The sequence below is a fragment of the Eleutherodactylus coqui genome, chromosome 8 (assembly GCF_035609145.1).
Source record: "Eleutherodactylus coqui strain aEleCoq1 chromosome 8, aEleCoq1.hap1, whole genome shotgun sequence".
Taxonomy (NCBI): domain Eukaryota; kingdom Metazoa; phylum Chordata; class Amphibia; order Anura; family Eleutherodactylidae; genus Eleutherodactylus; species Eleutherodactylus coqui.
The window spans coordinates 18,205,409-18,224,043 of record NC_089844.1 but is presented as its reverse complement, the minus strand read 5'-3'; the positions used below and the strand labels follow the sequence as shown (position 1 = coordinate 18,224,043).

Here is an 18,635-nt window from a genome sequence, read left to right as displayed (position 1 = left end):
TGGAGTTTAGTGCATACTTATTTAATTATGACATTTAGAATGTCCTGGCAGTACACACATAGGGCAGTATAATATATCCCCCCCCCCCCCCCCTGCCTGGCAGCACACGTAAGTGTGCGCCGGGATCAGCTTGATTACCAGCGGGGAGCTGCGGTGCCCCTGCTGGTAATCGCTTTAGTGGTGAGCGGCGTCAGCACGCCACGGGCCACATAACACGAGGCAGCGGGCCTTGTGTTTAGAACAAAAGTTCCCGGCGGTGCCGTGGACTGGCGCTAAACACCTAAGGGCCCGGCCCCGGTCCGGTGGTTGGGGAACCCTGCTATACACTATTAGTTCCTGTCCCATGACTTTTGGCTCATCAGCGTATAACATTGCTTGGAGTGGTTTTGATTACAGTAAATAGTTGATATTCAAGGGGCCTGATTTATATATACATTTTGGGGAACATTTATCCAAGACTGGCATTTTCCATGCCAATCTTCCATAAGTGATGCTGCAGTAAGATACACTACTGTAATAAGGTGCAATCCACAAAAAAAAAAAAATCTAAAAAAAAAAAAAAAAGTCCCATCATCACCAAACCCATGACCAAACAAAAGAAATTCGAAAATAAAGACAAGACGAATGGCTGTTGTAAGAAAGCTTCCTCTTTAATAGTCTACAGCAACGTTCACACATAGTAATACAAGTCGTATAAATAACCAGTGGAGCTCGTTGCTCTGCGACGGGATCACAGGCGTAATCGGAGGAGTGAAGCCCTCTGTGGAAACCATAGAGAAAAACAGAAGAAGTGGCCTCAACCGCTGGCTGAAATGTTCATCTTAGAATGGCTGAGGTAAGTGCTTCTGCTGCCCAGACAGGAGAGGCGGCCATTCCCCCCAGCAGTCAGGCCAATCACAAGTCGGCATTCACTTCTAATTTAAATTTTTTTTTTTTTTAACCGAAAAACAGTGATGACTGGGAATTATTAACGTTTTTTCCCGCCAGCATCCAACTTTTTGGGGGGTAAGGGGCAAGTCAAGAGAGAACCCGGAGCTCGGAGAAGGCGTCCGATGCCTCCACTATATTGTAAACAGGTTACTCTGCTATGTACTAGTATATACTGGGGCACATATATAAAATCAGGCCGGTGATGCGACATTTCTGCCCAATAAGGCGGCATTGAAATTATAATCTAGGCATTATACTTTTTTTCAGAGGATGTCAATAAACCACAATTTCCAACAGCGGTTCCTGAAGATATACTGATTTGCACATTATACATACATATATATATATATTTTTCTGGGTTCAGATGCCAAGCCTTAGAAATGCAGCAGCAAGCGAGTGAAGAGCCCTTATATGGAAAAGTTAAAAATCCAGCCTCGCTCCCGGTCGTCGTGCTTTGAGTACATCAGTTTACAAAATATATATATATATTATCCCCATATTAATCCAGTTAACTTCCTAAAAAAATTAGGAAAAGATTGAAACTAGCACTTTATGAAGTTGCCCCACTTCTAACAGTTTTACTGCAGGAAGCAGACAGCACAGTAGATTGTTCAATGGTCCAGGTTGGTACTGCAGTGAATGAGCCTGCAGTACCAACTCTGGCCACTGCACAATGTATGGAGCAGTCTGCTTCTGGCAGCAAAACAGCTATAAGTTGGACAGTGGACAGCCCCTTTAAAAAGGGTTGCATAAAGATCCCAATCCCTGTTCATATGTCTTATTAGAGTATATGAACGTCATAGAGAAGGATCCCAGAAAGGGGAGCCAATCAGTAAGAGCCGCTCCCATCCTGGCACTACAGGACGACCATTCATAAGAGCAGCTGTCCTGTAATACTACACTTCCCCTGCAGCGGTCGCTGTCTGGGAAATGTGTAGCTGGCCTAGGCATACCCTGGCAAAACCAACTGGTCGCCCGGGGTGCTGAAAGCAGGACACCAGGTGATCAACCGTTCCCCACCAGCCCCGATTTCTGGAAGGCATTGTGCATCTTTGCACAACCCCTTTAAGTCCCACCCATTGTGATGGCCGCCCTCTTGATCTAAATATATATATTACATGACTTATACTTATTTTAGAGAGACTCAAAGATGATAGCGGGACCCACAGCAGGATCGTGATGGATGCTCTTTGGCATTAGTTTATGCATCTCAGTCTCAGATAGAAGAAAGAACAGTTTCTTCAACAAGAGTGCAGGGGGTAATGTTTCTCCTTGAGGAGAGCATCACAGGATGTAAGGAGTCTTATAGGCCATGCAATGCTCCTTGGGAAAAAAGCTATGCAAATGAGCGATAGAATAATCCTCCAGTGTCACCCGTTGGAAGTTCGCTGCTCTAGGAGTCAATATCCAAACTTTTAGTAGGTCTTGCGTATTCTGGCCATGCTGCACCATGTGACTCCTGCGCCGCTACCTTCCAACAGATGGCGCTGTGAAGGTTTATTTCATCGCCGATTTGCTTCACGAAAAACGAAATGTGATCGGATTCAGACACTTTGTGTTATATTGGACTCTCCTGGAAGCGCCCAGCCCTTGAGAACTACAAGTCCCTGCATGCCCTGACTCGAAATGAACCCTAAACGCCATAAGAGTCAGATTAAAGGAATTTTACTAAAATATACATATATTTCTCCTGTCGCTTCATAAAGGGCTATAAACATTATGCCCTCAGCCGCGTCTGGCCGAGAGCTTCCACCGTCTCAGTAGTGGATGCCCTTAAGTCATAGCCTGTAACTTTAAGAACTGCTAACATTTTTCCCTCCCCAACCCCAAAAGAAACTCTTATAGATAGTGTGAAAGATGAGTTCATGTGAGCAGACAACCGCGTTCTATCCACATACATACGGGGAACTCCAACACATCCACACCTATCAAACATGTATAGAACAGCTCCAGCCGCCCAGCAGGGGGTCTGCTCCTTATGGGGAGCGGACGGAGAATCCGATGCACCTAGCGGTCGGGTCTCTGCACGCAGAATACTTTCGCCGTGTGATCCCCAGAGGCGGTTACCACAATGGAGGCGTCCCTGAAACAGAGGAGAGGGTGAAGATACATTGTTGCTGCGTCATGGTGAAAGATTAGAAAGAAAGAAAGAAGTTTATTATTATTTTTTAAAGGGAACCTGTCAGCATTTTTTGCACCTGTTAATTCGCCAACTCCGTTTAGACACCGCCGACTCGTATTTCAGAAGTTCTCGTTGCCCACCCTGTGCCAAGCGTACCTGCAACTGGCAGCTTTTATTTTTCTGATGCCGGGTGATTGGGGCGTGACGCAGGGTCTCACAGACTGTCCAGCGGACCAAACATCGCCCCTCACTCTGCAAGTGACCTGGAAATACCATCAAAGTGGTGGCCAAAGTCTGGCGCCAGCACCGTGACCTCGGCGCGTGCAGTCGGAAGACAGTAATCCGCCCACAAGGACAGATGTACCACGTATGCGTCGGGCTCCGAGATCACAGCGTTTGAGCAACATTTGGCTGTAATCATGTGGTGAATGTGTCCAAACGCTTGCAGAGTAGGGGGTAGCATTGGGGGAGGGGTACAGGGTTTCACAAATTGGTCCGGCCCGATATTTACATGAGGTGCTGGAAAAATAAAGCCGTATGTTTGGCGCAGGGTGGACAAGGTAACTTTTGAAGCGCACACGTCAACGTGCGGACTGGTTCCCTTTAGGCCTCATGTCCACAGGCACACACGGATTCCACATGGGATATCCCACACGGAATCGGCCCGTGCCCACGGCGGTGACCCTGCGTACCTGTCCTTGTCTTCTGTACTGTGGATGTGTGCGGAATTGGCGGCCGAAGCACAAGCGCAGTACAGGGGTTTTTTAAACTCCTGCTTTCCCTCGGATTCCGTGTCCCATCCACAATGTCAACGGAAGCCATGTGTGCGGGAACCGCAGTAAGATGAAGCATGCTGCGATTTTTCATCTGCGAGTGGAAATTGCGATTCGTGTGCATGAAATTTAAAAACAAAAAATTTTTAAAAAACACTTTCCATAGTGTGCTATGGAGGGTTATGGCTGCGGAATCTGACACGGAACACCGGCTCCGGAGCAAACATCCGCCTGTGTGCGCCAGACCTCATCGAGAGTACAGGAAGGACATGCAGCGCGTGAGAATACAGCTCATCACAATAATGATGGAGATCATTAGATTCACGTGAGAGTTCTGTTCACCTCGCAACGCACAAAACTCACGCTCGTATGAATGCAGCCCAACACTGCAAAATAACTATCATTTACTACTCAGCAGGGGGCGCAGGGTGGAGGAATCCCCGAAAAAAAAGAAAACAGAAAAAAAAAAGTCAGCTCGGCCAAGCCTGGAGTTCACGATCTCAACCGTCCTCCAATGCTGGAGACGCGCGGACGCTCTAACGGGGATCATAACCGATCCTGCGTGTGTCCAGCGTCACCGCTCTTACGCCATGAGCGGCAGAGGCGCGGGTATGATCCCTATCTGGATCGTTTTTATGTCCTGCTGAAAATTATCCTTTTTAGGCTGCACAAAAGCTGTGATCAAAGTGCGACTGCAGCTTCCCACGGGTCGATCATCAGGATCTAGACTGAATTTTACTGCAGGCTGTAAAGTGAGCTGCGTTACTTATTCTTTGCATCAGTCTGCAATGTAATGTTTTGTGGTCAATAAATATGAAACAGCCATCATATTTCATGCAACACAAACCACTCCCTGCTCATAAAAGGTGCATTCTGGTACTTTCCTCTTCATACATCCGCAGGCTTCACATAAACCTTTACCGGTGACTCTTCTGTCCGGGACGATTACTCACTTGTTAAGTGCAAAGTCCAGAATCTCGGCGGTGTGGCCGAAGTATTCGCTGATCATCTTTCCTGATCGCGAGTCCCAGAGCCTGACAGCCCCATCCAAGCTGCAAGTGTAGACCACCGGCGAGTTGTCCTCCCACAGAAGCTGCACGATGCCGGACTAGAGGACAGAGGGGACAGACGTTACACCCCACCCATCATCGCTCTATGCAAGGCCCGGGTCACATGACCACCCACGAAGGGCGCAGAGAGACATCGCAGCTTCACCACCCATGCGTTTACCCCAAGGAAATCTAAATAATTCAGATACGTGGGCCAAACAGGACGTGAACACGAAGCATCAAAAACATCCAAAACACCAAAAAATGAGCAAAATTATTGTAATTACAAACTAGTAAGTCATGATGAAACAAATCCCAAAGACGACCCCCGGTGCACGATCCCATAGTCTTATCCCGTGTCAGAAGGCAATGAAAACAAATCATACCCCATATGAAGACATGTGATATATTGGACCTATTCACATGGATGCAGGGAATGCACTCATAACCCAGTTTCCCTGAAAATAAGACAGGGTCTTATATTAATGTTTGCTCCAAAAGAGCATTTTTAGCTGCCTGAACACTATTTGAACTGACTTTTTAATTACCCATAACTAGGGCTTGTAGGTCGAGCAGCCTCAAAAATCATGGTATCGTGTCTGCACGGCACAAGAGCGCCACGCCAGCACGGGCGTAGGGTGGCGTTCACACCAAAGCAGAAAAAGCACCCACTTTACTATGCAGAAATAGATCATACCACTCCAGGCACAATAGATGGAAAAAGCCTGTCCCTTTCTAAACAGTGCTTAAAAAACGGGGTAGTCGTCCTGGTAAGGACGGCCCCACAGCCTTCACCTAGGACTTGACTTTCCCCGAAGAGTAACCTGGAGGGATGTAAGAAACTGAGAAAAGACTAAGAAAAAGGGAAAACAACCAAAAACTAGCTAAATGTGGAAAGCTTTCATCCAGGACGGAGGTTATACCCTGCTCCAACAATTTCCTTTATTTGAACTGAATCAACAGCAAGGGCGAAAGATAGGGGTAGGAATATAAAGGCCTCCATACCTGCTGATAGGTAGCGCAGAAGGAGCCACACCCCAAACCCTCTCACAGGAATGACTCCCAGATAGCAGAGCAGGATGCAGCGTCCAGGTAAATAGCAGCCACCAGGTCTGTTTCTGCATTGTCGCCACCATGCCACACTGCCATCGCGACTGACACATGCTAGATGTATTGGGTATAGGTAATGCCTTCACAGATGTAGACATGCAATGTTAAATTAGTATGGTTTTTGATGTATGCTCTGGGGTCCCTGCACTCGCCTGCATTACTTTGGTTTCCATTTCTAGCATCTGTAGTTACGACTGGTCACATGATGCACTCCCGGAAGTGAATGGTGGCACATACTCCGAGGTCATAACCCCGACGGTGATCACGGCACTGTGCCAATTTCTCAACTACATACACCCAGCTTCCTGTGTCTATGAACGGTTGGTGCAGATATGTGCGTGGGGCTTCCCAGATTCCCTCTGCATGGGTCAAGTCCATTTACTAGAATTCTTGCCCATGCACTTTAGTTCTGCGTTTCTGGTCATCTCCTGCTGGCATCTCCTTCGCACTGGCGCTTTTTCTGTATATTCATTTTCGTCATTTGGGTGCGATTTGTATTCATTGCCTTCTGACATGAGATGAGACTATGGGATCGCGCACCGAGGGTCGTCTTTGGGATTTGTTCCATCACGACTTTGTCCTTTTTACTAGTTAGTAATTACAATTAAGATATTTCTATTCATACTATGGCATGATACAGTTTTTCTTGCTGTGTGGCCATCTTATAGGATTGGGCATTTGAGGATATTTGTGGTCATCGGATACCCCACTTGTTTCTCGGTTTAATAACGACGTGAGCGCAGCCTGGATAACCCCCTGAGAGATGCAGCTATATCATGCCACACAGCTCCAAACCCCCTGCATAGACATACATTTAAAACAAAGTTCTGGATGCCTGCAGCCGCCACTGGAGGGAGCTCCCTTCATACTGCGTATACAATGAACTTAACAACAGAGAGCTCCTTCTAGTGGCCGCTTCAAATCACTTCCGTAAAGGGGATTTTGAGCTTTGTATCAGAAAAACAGGATTTTTTGTTACTTTTCTCGGATGTTCTGTGGGTTTAGCTGCTGCCACTAGGAGGCGACACGAAGCAAAGGGAGAGTTAACTCCTCCTATCAGCTATACCCCTCCTCTAGTCACTCAGCTAAATCACTTTGTACACGAGCAGGAGGAGTGGGAAAAGCCCAAATGCTAACTGAGTATATAACTTGAAACAATCTTTGACAAAATGAAGAAGTGAAGGGGGTAGCTCAGAACAGAGAAACGTCCGAGTCCCCGAATGGGTGGGTGCTGTGTCCCCCAATGAACATCCGAGAAAAGGATTTAATGGCGAGTAACAAAATCCTGTATTCGCAGCTGTTATTGGGGGGCATTCAATTTACATCCTTGGACGGCAATCCCACGGCACAAACCAACATTTATAGTGCTGCAGTTTCCAAAAGGGCGACTACAAGCATCAAAAACTCCGGTGAATCTAGAATCGCTGGACCCCCTACAGTGGTGCCCATACTCATCAGCCCTTAAAGCGACCCTCCAGTCCTTGACAAACAAAGATGGCGGCACTACTTCTCTGACTACCTGATGCACACTGTGTATTAGCATGCATCATTAGGTTAGGTTTTACTGATTGGCCAGTGCTGCTCACATGAGTAACGCTGGCCAATCAGAGCAGCACTAGTGTCTTAGACAACCAATGCATTCTAATGCACAGTGTGCATCAGGTAGTCTGGGGCCATCTTTGTTTCTCCAGGCCTGAAGGGTCCAGGAGGTGTAGTCAGAGGTCACTCACTTCGTGCTGACACCGGTGTCGCAGAGTCTGTGTTGAGATGTCATAAACTGCCAGAGTTCCATCCAGGTAACCGACTGCGGCCAGAGGCAGCCTGCAAAGACAGGAGAGCATCAGGAGCTTGCAGGAAAGGAAACCTACCACAGATATCAGAGGTGATAATCCAGCATAGGACAAACTGTGTTACATGCCAGACTATCAGGATTAACTAAAAGGAGGGGTGTCAGATTAACGGAATTTTATGGTGATCATAGTAAGAACAGAAAAAAGTTCAGGCGACGGAATGCAAGATGTACCAAGACAAGCAAAACGGGAACTCCCGGAAATAACTTCACCGACTGCATTCTGAAGTTTAGTAAAAACACCCCTTAGTTATCTGTAAGCAGCGCTCTAATGATCACCTTAATTTCTATAGCCCCAACATATGCCGAAGCGAAGTACACAGACATTATATACAGTATTAAACCAACAAAAGGGGGGCACAAGAGCTTACAATCTATGAGGAAATAAAGATGGGGGGGGGCACAAGAGTTTACAATCTATGAGGAAATAAGGGAGGGGGGCGCAAGAGCTTACAATCTATGAGAAAACAGGAGGACTCAAGATGTAGCAGCGCTTGTTCTGTATGATGGTCAGACGAGGGCAGCCCCCCCCCTTCCCCCAGGCAACGAGGGCAGCCCCCCCCCACCCCCTTCCCCCAGGCAACGAGGGCAGCCCCCCCCACCCCCTTCCCCCAGGCAACGAGGGCAGCCCCCCCCCCCCCCCAGGCAACGAGGGCAGCCCCCCCCCCCCCCAGGCAACGAGGGCAGCCCCCCCCCCCGACGCAGGCATCTGTATAGGACAGAAAGAGGAGCCTGGCTGCTGCGCTCAGTATAGATTGGAGAGGCGATAGTTTAGTGAAAAGAGCGTTCAGTAGAAAGTTACAGGAGTCAGGACGAGAATGGATGAGGGCAACACTAAGGAAAGGGCAGATTCTGGAGATGCTTTTGAGGTGCAGGTAACATGGTCGGCCCCACAACACACCGGACTTCTCTCCCCAGCTGCATACAGGTAACAAAGGCTTTCCTTACTAAACACTGAAGACATTTCCCATCATCTAAGGAGCGGTTAATGGAACTTTATTACAGCGGTTTCAGAATATGCAGCATGTCTATTTATCTTTTCTTTCCGCCGCGGCCGCTCTCTCCTCTGTGGGAGCGCCAGCCGCAGCGAAAAAGCGAGCGGCCGGGCCGCTTCAAAGCCGCCGCGGATTTTTCCGCGGCGGTTCTCTCGGCGGAAATCTCGCGGTTTTTGCTGCGTCCAAACCGCGGGATTTCCGCCGGGAATACGCCCCGTGTGAACCCAGCCTTAGCGTCTACCAGAAGCCCTTTATCCTCTCAGGCCGCTAGTCACTTACGCGCTGCAGAATCCAACAGTTTCGACCGAATTGGTCTCCGCTTCACCTTCTTCACGTTTAGAGGCTTTGGATACATTACTTTCTGTCCGGAAGACACCAACCACCTACAAACATGGAGTAACAGACTATTAATACATACATCACAGGAGCCCCAGCAGCGGACCCCGAGAGATCGGTTGGGGGGATTCTTAACAAATTTAAAACAACCCCCAATGATTAGCCATTCTCCATAATGGAAACCAAGACGGGTCAGACATTTCACCACTTCCATGAACCAATGCAATCTACGGCCGGATCAGGTCCGCCAGGGGAGGAGCCCCTCTAACGCAGAAGCACTAGATACAGAATGGGTGTTCATAAGACAATCTTTTTTTTAGGAGGACCCGTCACTTCTCTTGAAAGGTCTGCCTTAGTACAGACTAGGCGATATACCCACGTGTTACACAGCGATGTAATGAATAGGAGTCCTGGAATCACAGAGCAGCTTTCAGTTTTCCTCCGCAGTATAAAAAAAAAATGAAAGCTGCGCTGTGATTGGTTGCTATTGGCAACTAAAATTACAGGGGAAGTCAGTGAGTTTTCGATTTTTAATTCTGCCAGTATTTGTCGCCGGGGGCTAAAGAACAATCATGCAAAATTTCACTTAAGTTGGACCAAAACTGTGGATGTGTGTAGGACACAAACAGATTTTTTGTTTTATATACAAGATCTGTATTCTTCAAAAAATAACGATTTTGGATCATCTGCACTTAGATCTCCTAGAAATGTATGAATACATTGACATCTGGGCGTTACCTACAGAATGTGACATTATCCAATTAGTGGCGGCAGTGTAGGAACACAACAAGGAGAACGGTAACACCTAGTTGTCATATTACTCAAAATGTTCAAGAGGAGCAACAGAGGAACGGCACAATATAATAGAGTTATACGGAAAAAGAGGCAAAATAGTCGTTTCATGAAGAATACAAGTAAAACAGACGTGTCAGGAGAGGCAGGGAGCCTTTTTAATGTGTAACTAAACTTTTAGAAAACTTTTGAGGTGTTAGGAGCTTTTATCGGTGGTCCTGGTTCTGAGACCCACTCATCGATCACTAAAACGAAGGGGTAGAAGAAGAGCTCATCTGAAGCGGTGTCTGATCGAGTCTATCGCTCACCAATCATAGCGCTCGATATAGTACGTTCGCCGCTTAGTTTTACGATCAGTAGAGGTCTGAGGACTCAAAGCCCCGCTGGTCAAAACTTCTGACATGTCAGGAGTTTTCTAAGTTTAGTGACCCTTTAAGTCTTTGTTCACACAATGCGCTCATTATGCTGCAGGAGTGAAGATGGCATCCCCTGTTCATATGAGCTGTTAGGGCATATCAAGGTTATAAGTAGGGGTCCCTGCTTGGTCCCCCCCCCCCCCCCCCCCCTCTTCTACGGCTATAATGGAGAGCTGCTGTGTGAGACTCACATCTGGGTTGACCATACGCAGCCCTTGTAATTACAGGACAGTCGTCCATGGGAATGACCATACTGTAGTACTAGATTTCCCCTGTAGTAGCTTGCTGACAGTAAGCCTTCTTCAGCAGTATCAGCTGGGTGTGAGAGGGAGGGGGGGTACCATTCACCCCAAGCCCAGCGTTTTGAAAGAAGTTGTGCATATTGGCACAACCCCTTGAAAGGGTTCCTCCCAAAATCAACTTATATCACCTCTCCACAGGAAAGGTGACAAAAGTCTGATCGGTGGGGGTCTCATTGCTGCAACCCCCACCAATCCCGAGAATGGGAATCCTTTGCCCCCTTTTTCCATCACTGTGAGCTCGCTGCACCCACCCAGCAGTGATCAGACTTATCACCTACTCTATGAACAGGTAATTAAAGGGGTTTTACCAAAATTGCCTTTTAATACTTCTACGGTTACACTACACCGAGCTGACAGAGGGAAATCCTTACCTTCCCAGTGACCACGTTCACCATTTTTGTGTCGCAATCTACAGAACCGGTGAGAATCAGGCTGCCGTCGGCATTAGAGGACACACACGTTAAAGGTCCAGAATGAGCATCAGTACCTAGAGAGCAAGCCACAGAGGAAGACAAATGGTGATCAGCCATCAACACTGCAATCAGCAAGAGGAAGAAATAAAGCCGCAGCATCGGATATCTAATAGAAAGTTCTATCTACGAAGTTATGCATGAGGTTAAACAAGAAAACTAGACAGGAGTTCCAGTTTAATGTTGTAATTCACCAAAAGTCCACTAGGAGTGCTGCAGTACAGCGATGTATCATATTTACCCTTCAGGACATGCAGAGTGCTCCCCTGCTTGAGGTCCCAAATCCGCACACTTCCATCTTCATAGCCAACAACCGCTTTCTTGCCTTTATCACAAAAACAAAGAGTTAAAAGATCTGATACATGAAGGTGAATCTGAGCTGCAGAGATGAACTATTGCAACACATAAAATATATAAACACAGAAGAAAAAACATTTATAGAAAACTATGATAATTAGCCTAAGAAACATCAAGTTATACCCACCATCTGGTAAGAACTGTCCACAGGTAGCCGGGCAGTTGGGTCCTTGGAAAGTTTTACACTCCCCACTGGGTATTTTCCACATCCAGGTATTGCCATCTGCTGTCCCACAAAGCAACACATGGGCACAAGGATGCCACTCCAACCACTGCAAGTAAGCAAACATACAAGAATACAACTCCTATAATACTGCCACCCCACATACAAGAATACAACTCCTATAATACTGCCACCCCACATACAAGAATAGAACTCCAGCAGGAAATGATGTGTTGGAGCCGCAAAGCAGAGTACCCAAATATGTCAATGCATAGAATTAAAGGAATTTCCTCTTTATTGAAGCCACACGGGCATCAAGGATATAACTCCTGTAATACCACCCCCTAAGTACAAGAATATAACTACTATAATACCGCCCCCTATGTACAAGTATATAACTACTATAATACTGCCTCCTATGTACAAGAATATAACTACTATAATATTGCCTCCTATGTACAAGAATATAACTACTATAATACTACCCACTATGTACAAGAATATAACTACTATAATACTGCCCCCTATGTACAAGAATATAACTACTATAATACTGCCCCCTATGTACAAGAATATAACTACTATAAAACTGCCCTCTATGTACAAGAATATAACTACTATAATACTGCCCCCTATGTACAAGAATATAACTACTATAATACTGCTCCTATATACAATAATATAACTACTATAATACTGCCCCCTATGTACAAGAATATAACTACTATAATACTGCTCCTATGTACTAGAATATAACTACTATAATACTGCCCCCTATGTACAAGAATATAACTACTTTAATACTGCCCCCCTATGTACAAGTATATAACTACTATAATACCGCCCTCTATGTACAAGAATATAACTACTATAATACTGCTCCCTATGTACAAGAATATAACTACTATAATACTGCCCCCTATGTACAAGTATGTACCTACTATAATACTGCCCCCTATGTACAATAATCTCTTACCTCTAGATCAGCCACTTCAAACGACCAGATCTCCTGTGCGTCCTCCACCTTCCACACCTTGATGAGACCGCTCATGTCACCTGTAGCCACCATGGTGGAGTCATGACTGAACGCAGTACAGGCGACAGAGTCCTTGTGACCTGAAACCGTTAACAGACTGTATACTATATGTGGCACAACACAGGATTCTACAGATTAACCCAGTAATGCATACGCCATAACTCTAATGTCTACGGCTGCAAGATCCAACATGGCTGTGTGCATGCGGCCTTCTGTGCAGATACCCAGAGGAGACGGGAAGGCGTGGAGTACATGAGGAAGTTTGCGCTTTTGCCGGGATATGCTACTGAACCCGGCGCAGGAAATGCCCAAGTAAGCTTCCCCCGTTGTAAGAGTCCGCCATACACCCCACTCACCGGTGCACTCAAACAGCGTCTCTCCGTCGCTTATTCTCCACACGCAGGCCTTGTCGTCTTCTCCCCCCGTCACCGCCAGATTGCTGTCCTTGGGGTCCAGACTGACGCAAAATACAGAATCTGATGGGAGAAAAGTGGAGACAGCCGGCAGACATATCAGAAGGGTCATCCGGAGAGGGGGAATCCTTACCTGGACTTACCGGGACCCCCACTCCGGCCCGCCTCACATGCTGTAGACCCCTTTGTGCCCGGCCAACAGAGACTGGGAAGGGGGCTGCTCCATTATTAAAATGAGACAGCCGTTCCCCCCGTCACAATGTGATGGGCACAGAGAGGGGCCACACCATATGACCCAGCGTTGGGGTCAGAAGTGAAGGTCTCGGCACCGCAGGCCCAAGTAAGGGCCGATCTCCGCGGTGTTCCACACTCATTATAAAAGATAGAACATTCGCATATCTGCTCAGAGCGGATGGAGGTTGCGATTTCCACAAGCGGAAATAAAATCGCAGCATGTTCTCTTCTTGTGCCGATTCCGCGTGGACGGCTTCCATCGATGTCAATAGAAGCTGTCCGACCTAGCGGATGGGCTGCGGGGACCCGCATCATCACCTAGCGACGGCGCGGGATATACAAGTATTTACAAAAATCTCTACTTCGCATGACCGACAGCGAGGGTCCGTGGTCATCCGCAGTAAAGATAACTCAGGTACGCGGGGGGGCCGGACGCAGTCAGGGCCGGATTCCGCTGCCGGCTCCCGTTGGTGTGAGAGCGGCCTTAGGTGTTTACCTCCCTGGACAACCAGCCGTGTAATACTGGATATGAACACTTGGGGATATCGACTCCCAGATGACACACAAACTACCAGGACAGGGGAGCGGTTTACTGTAGGTGTGTCACAAAGGATTGTCTAGACCTGCGGTATTTGCAGCAAACCCTCAGCTGTGAGACATCATACCGGTCTCGCTTATCAAAACGGTCTAGCAGTAAATCTGCCTTGTTGCCCCTAGCAACCAATCAGAGCTCAGCGTTCATTTCTTAACCTACTGTGGTAAAATGCAAGCTGCTCTGTGATTGGTTGCTCGGGGCAACAAGGACATCTTACTGCGAGGGCCCATTCATACCAGCGCATTTTCTGTCCGTGTTCTGTCCATATTTTTTACTGGCCAAACGCAGAAATCTGATGGATACATTAAAGTCTATGAGAGCTTACGAAAACCAGCAAACACGGATGTTACATGCGTGTGCTGCGTTTTCTAGCATGTAGCCAGGAGACAGGGACATCAATTGGCCTTCTTGTGCGTGTAAAAAACAGATGATACGCAGAACAGCGATAAATACGCAGGCAACGCGCACAACACACAGCGAGATCAGCTACTGTTTCCCCGACCGACATTGCGTCCGCCCGTATGAACGAACCCTCAGGCCGTATTCATGCGGCGCAGAGCGAGTTGCACCCCGAGGTTCTTGGCGCGAGCCGCATCACCTCCTTCCACGAGATTCGGACCATCAGTCTGACTGAAAAATCACTTGTATGATAACCTGTTTGAGTTCCATCTTTCCGCGGGGCTCTCGCCATTTCAGACATGGACGGAATCCCGTGGAAAGCTCGGCCGCGTGAGAAGACCGCTTTGATAAAAGAGGCCTGTGCATTCTGGATGTAAACAGCACCGCTCCACCAGCTCATTCACTGACAGCAAGCAATGATCTTGAAAACAGAGGATTAGAAAGATGCAGAACTTGTACTTCCACAAAGCTGGGACTGGAGGAAACTGTCAGCAAGGAGGCGGCTGGGAGGGTGTAAAGCGGTCCCGGCACGTACCGGTGTGGTTGGAGTACGTCAGCTCGCTGTCGTCGTGCGGGTCAGCTCCCTCCTCCACGCCTTCATCTTCCGTCTCCCATTCCTCATCGCCCATTTCTCCATCTTCTGGTTCATCTGCAAAATCCACGTCCTCCATGTCGCTGGCGAGGTCATCTGAGGAGCAGAGAGGAATGTTAGCGGAAGACATCATCACATCCCAAGACCAGTCACAATGACAAAGGTGGTGCCGAAACCTGACTGTGTCTGAAACCTCCACCCGCCCTACATGGCCACCTATGACTCTGGACGTAAAGGACAAGGTTCTCTTTAACTGACAGCAAGCAGAGGTCTTGAAAATGTTCAGGAAATGAAACACAAAGGGGGAATCTATTAGGGCATTTGGCCAGAATTCTATAAGAAAGAAAAAAGTTTAAAGTTTTGTTGTGTGTCTGTTTTGGGCAAAACATTTAGAATTTTTTTCCTTTTCTGAAAGGTGGGCGTGGCTTAGTGAAAGTGGGCTCAGTAACCCCCCCCCCCCCCCCCCAAAGTCTAACAGGCCGTCTGTATTCACACAGGCTGAATCCAGGCCAGATATTTCCAGCATGAACTTCAATGAAAATCGGCATCAGAATTTCATGTTGCTGCCACAGATTTTTTCATAGCAACTCGGTCCAGTAAACTGAAAGTCATCTGTGCCTCACTGTCCAGAGGCAGGGGGGTCTGATAGATCCAGACACCCCTGACCACTGCCCTAATGATCAAGCAGTGCGCTGGTCGATCATCTGCACCGTCCTCCTTGCTCTCCTGTCCAGTGCCCTCCAGCATATAACACTGGGGATCACTCCCACCCCCCGGGGTGCAGGTCCTGCTCTGTACACACAGGGACAGGCAATAGCACAGATCAGAGGGCCTGCAGCAGGACCACAGATGCCATAACCAGCTCATGTATTAATGCACTTGTATGTGGGATGTAGGGTTAATAAAACCAGGGTTTAACACCCTAATTTTTCAATTTTTTTCCATAATCGCATTCCAGGAGCCACAACTTGTGTATTTTTCCGTCGGACGAGCCGTATGAGGGCGTGTTTGTCGCGAGACACGGATTTTTTAATGGCATCATTTTGGTCATCTATAATATATTGTGGAACTTATTCATTTAACCCCTTGAGTGGCGGGTTTCCTACCACCCTGTCGTGCCCACCAGGGCAGGTTTTTTAAAATAGTCTAATCATTGAATTTCAACTAATTTTGCAGTTGCGTCTCAAGAGCCATAACTTTTTCATTTTTCCATTGACATGGCCATATGAGAGCTTGTTTTTTGAGTTTTTTTCCTTCTATGAGCCCCGTCACCTTTTGTGCCCTCACACATCCACTGGTCCCAACACCTCCTAACAGTCTGGTCAGACGCTCCTCTCTACTGGTGGTCTGTAGGGGGCGTCCTGAGCCCGGTCACCTTGTGTGCCCTCACACATCCACTGGTCCCAACACCTCCTAACAGTCTGGTCAGACGCTCCTCTCTACTGGTGGTCTGTTTTGGGGGTCCTGAGCTCGGTCACCTTGCGTTTCCTCATCCACTGGTCCCAACACCTCCAAACAGTCTGGTCAGACACTCCTCTCTACTGGTGGTCTGTAGGGTGTCCTGAGCCCGGTCACCTTGTGTGCCCTCACAGATCCACTGGTCCCAACACCTCCTAACAGTCTGGTCAGACATTCCTCTCTACTGGTGGTCTATCGGGGGTCATGAGCCCGGTCACCTTGTGTGCCCTCACACATCCACTGGTCCCAACACCTCCTAACAGTCTGGTCAGACGCTCCTCTCTACTGGTGGTCTGTTGGGGGGTCCTGAGCCCGGTCACCTTGTGTGTCCTCATCCACAGGTCCCAACACCGCCTAACAGTCTGGTCAGACGCTCTTCTCTACCGGTGGTATGTCGGGCGTCCTGAGCCCGGTTACCTTTTGTGCCCTCACACCTCCACTGGTCCCAACACCTCCTAACAGTCTGGTCAGACATTCCTCTCTATTGGTGGTCTGTCGGGGGTCATGAGCCCGTTCACCTTGTGTGCCCCCATCCACTGGTCACAACACCTCCTAACTGTCTGGTCCTCTACGGCCAGTGGGGGACAATTTATCGATACGACCCTCCAACTTCTCACATCCTAATAATGCGCCCCTCTCAGACTCTGGTAATGGGTGAAATCTCTTCTCTGCGTAAAGATGTCTAGCGGTCAAAAAATTGTCCTTGCTGTTGCTTTTTTATGAAATATATATTTATTATCTTTTACTTCTCCTTCATCAGTTTAAGTATTTTATGTGGTAGAGGGCTATTTTATTTAGCTTCCACAAGAATTGTATCCAGTATGTGAGTTTAGTTCCTCCTCCATCTGGCTGATACGGAGTATATCACCGATGGAACTGATACAGAATATTTACATTGTCCATCTATGCAAAGAAACGGAAATATAGCGACACCTAGTGACCAGAACTGATATTATTGTTGTTGTTAGCCATTTAGTCATTCACGGCTCTCGGCGACCCTGAAGGCAAGCTCCCTTCTTGTTGTTTAGTTTTGCACTGCTTCTTTCAGTTGTGTGATATCCAGGCCAGTATCCGCTCTGACAGTATTGGCCATCATGTTCTTTGGCGTCGGGTCTTTTGCCGCTGATCTGTCCAAGCATTATAAATTTTTCTAGCGACTCTGCTTGCATTTTAAGACCAAAATCCATGAGTCTGAGTCCGGCCATCCCGCCCTCCAGTGATATATCGGGTCTGATACGATTCAGAACGCCCCTATATTTATTACTCTCGCCATCCGGGGTATACACAGCAGCTTTCGCCAGCAGCACAGCTCAAACGCATCAATCCTCCTTCTATTGGCTTCCCTCGCAGTCCAGCTTTCACATCCATCCATGGCTCTGGGGAAGACGGTGGTTTGCACTATTCTGCGTTTAGTTGCTATGCCGATCTACCGACTTTTCCAGATTTTGTCCATGTTTAGCCAAGCGATTTGCCCCAATGCTATCCTAGGTTTTATCATTTAACAATAATTGTATTATATTCTATTCTCTGGCATATTTCTATTAATTACATAGTGAATTAATACTGCTGCTTTAAAGGGAACAAAACAGCAATTAGTCACCAATTTATAAAGGGTTAATAATCAGCTGGTTTTAATTGATTTTAATATTTAAATGAGCAGGTAGTGACGTTTTGTACGAGGTGAACAAGGCTCTGCTGAGCTGAACGCGGACTCCGTGCACCGGATTATGTCATTTAATAAAGAAGATTTCTCACTGCAGGTCCGCGTTCCCAATATTCTGCCATTTATACATCTAACCACTGATGGAGTGGGCTCCAACCGGAGTATCTTATCAGGATCTACTAATGAATGGGCTTCTGTGGACATATGAGCTGAGATCATTTCTATTTAAAGTTATTTACTTATCACCTACCAAGCCCACTAAGCAAATAAGCCCGCCACAAGAAGCCTTGAATAGAGACACAAAAGAAGTTATTTATATGAACCTCCTGATAGGGCTTTAAAAACCCCTATTTGCCGTATGGATTCAGAGAATGAGGAGCGGCTAGTGAAACTGGCTCAGATATTTAATCAGGCTGCACCCAGTAGTACGAGTAATGAGAGAACAAGAGAACTTAAAATCTGGTGGGACATGCACAGTCCCAAACGTTCCATAGAGCTGCGCATGGTCCCCAGAGGTCTACGTTTATAGAAGATTCCAAGTTTTGAATATTCTGAGGATTTTAAAAACAAATGGGAAAGTA

General features: G+C 47.3%; 1 protein-coding gene across 1 annotated transcript; it reads right to left on the bottom strand.

Moving 5' to 3' along the window:
- Positions 1-629: 629 nt before the first annotated feature.
- LOC136576162 (angio-associated migratory cell protein-like) lies at positions 630-15,052 on the bottom strand. Its single transcript, XM_066575234.1, has 10 exons — positions 14,877-15,052; positions 13,057-13,176; positions 12,641-12,780; positions 11,629-11,773; positions 11,386-11,469; positions 11,046-11,161; positions 9,108-9,211; positions 7,715-7,805; positions 4,779-4,933; positions 630-3,013 (listed from the first exon to the last, which is right to left on the bottom strand). The coding sequence occupies exons 1-10, from the start codon at positions 15,010-15,012 to the stop codon at positions 2,938-2,940; spliced, it is 1,167 nt and encodes a 388-aa protein (XP_066431331.1). The 5' UTR covers positions 15,013-15,052; the 3' UTR covers positions 630-2,937.
- Between the last annotated feature and the right edge of the window lie 3,583 nt (positions 15,053-18,635).

Bases quoted from the DNA above. Each gene is read 5' to 3' on its own strand.
- LOC136576162 (XM_066575234.1), bottom strand. From the start codon at position 15,012: ATGGAGGACGTGGATTTTGCAGATGAACCAGAAGATGGAGAAATGGGC. The intron at 12,781-13,056 runs GTGAGTGGGGTG...TAACGGTTTCAG, and splicing joins GACGCTGTTTGAGTGCACCG to GTCACAAGGACTCTGTCGCC. The intron at 9,212-11,045 runs GTAAGGATTTCC...CCATGTTTGTAG, and splicing joins TGAACGTGGTCACTGGGAAG to GTGGTTGGTGTCTTCCGGAC.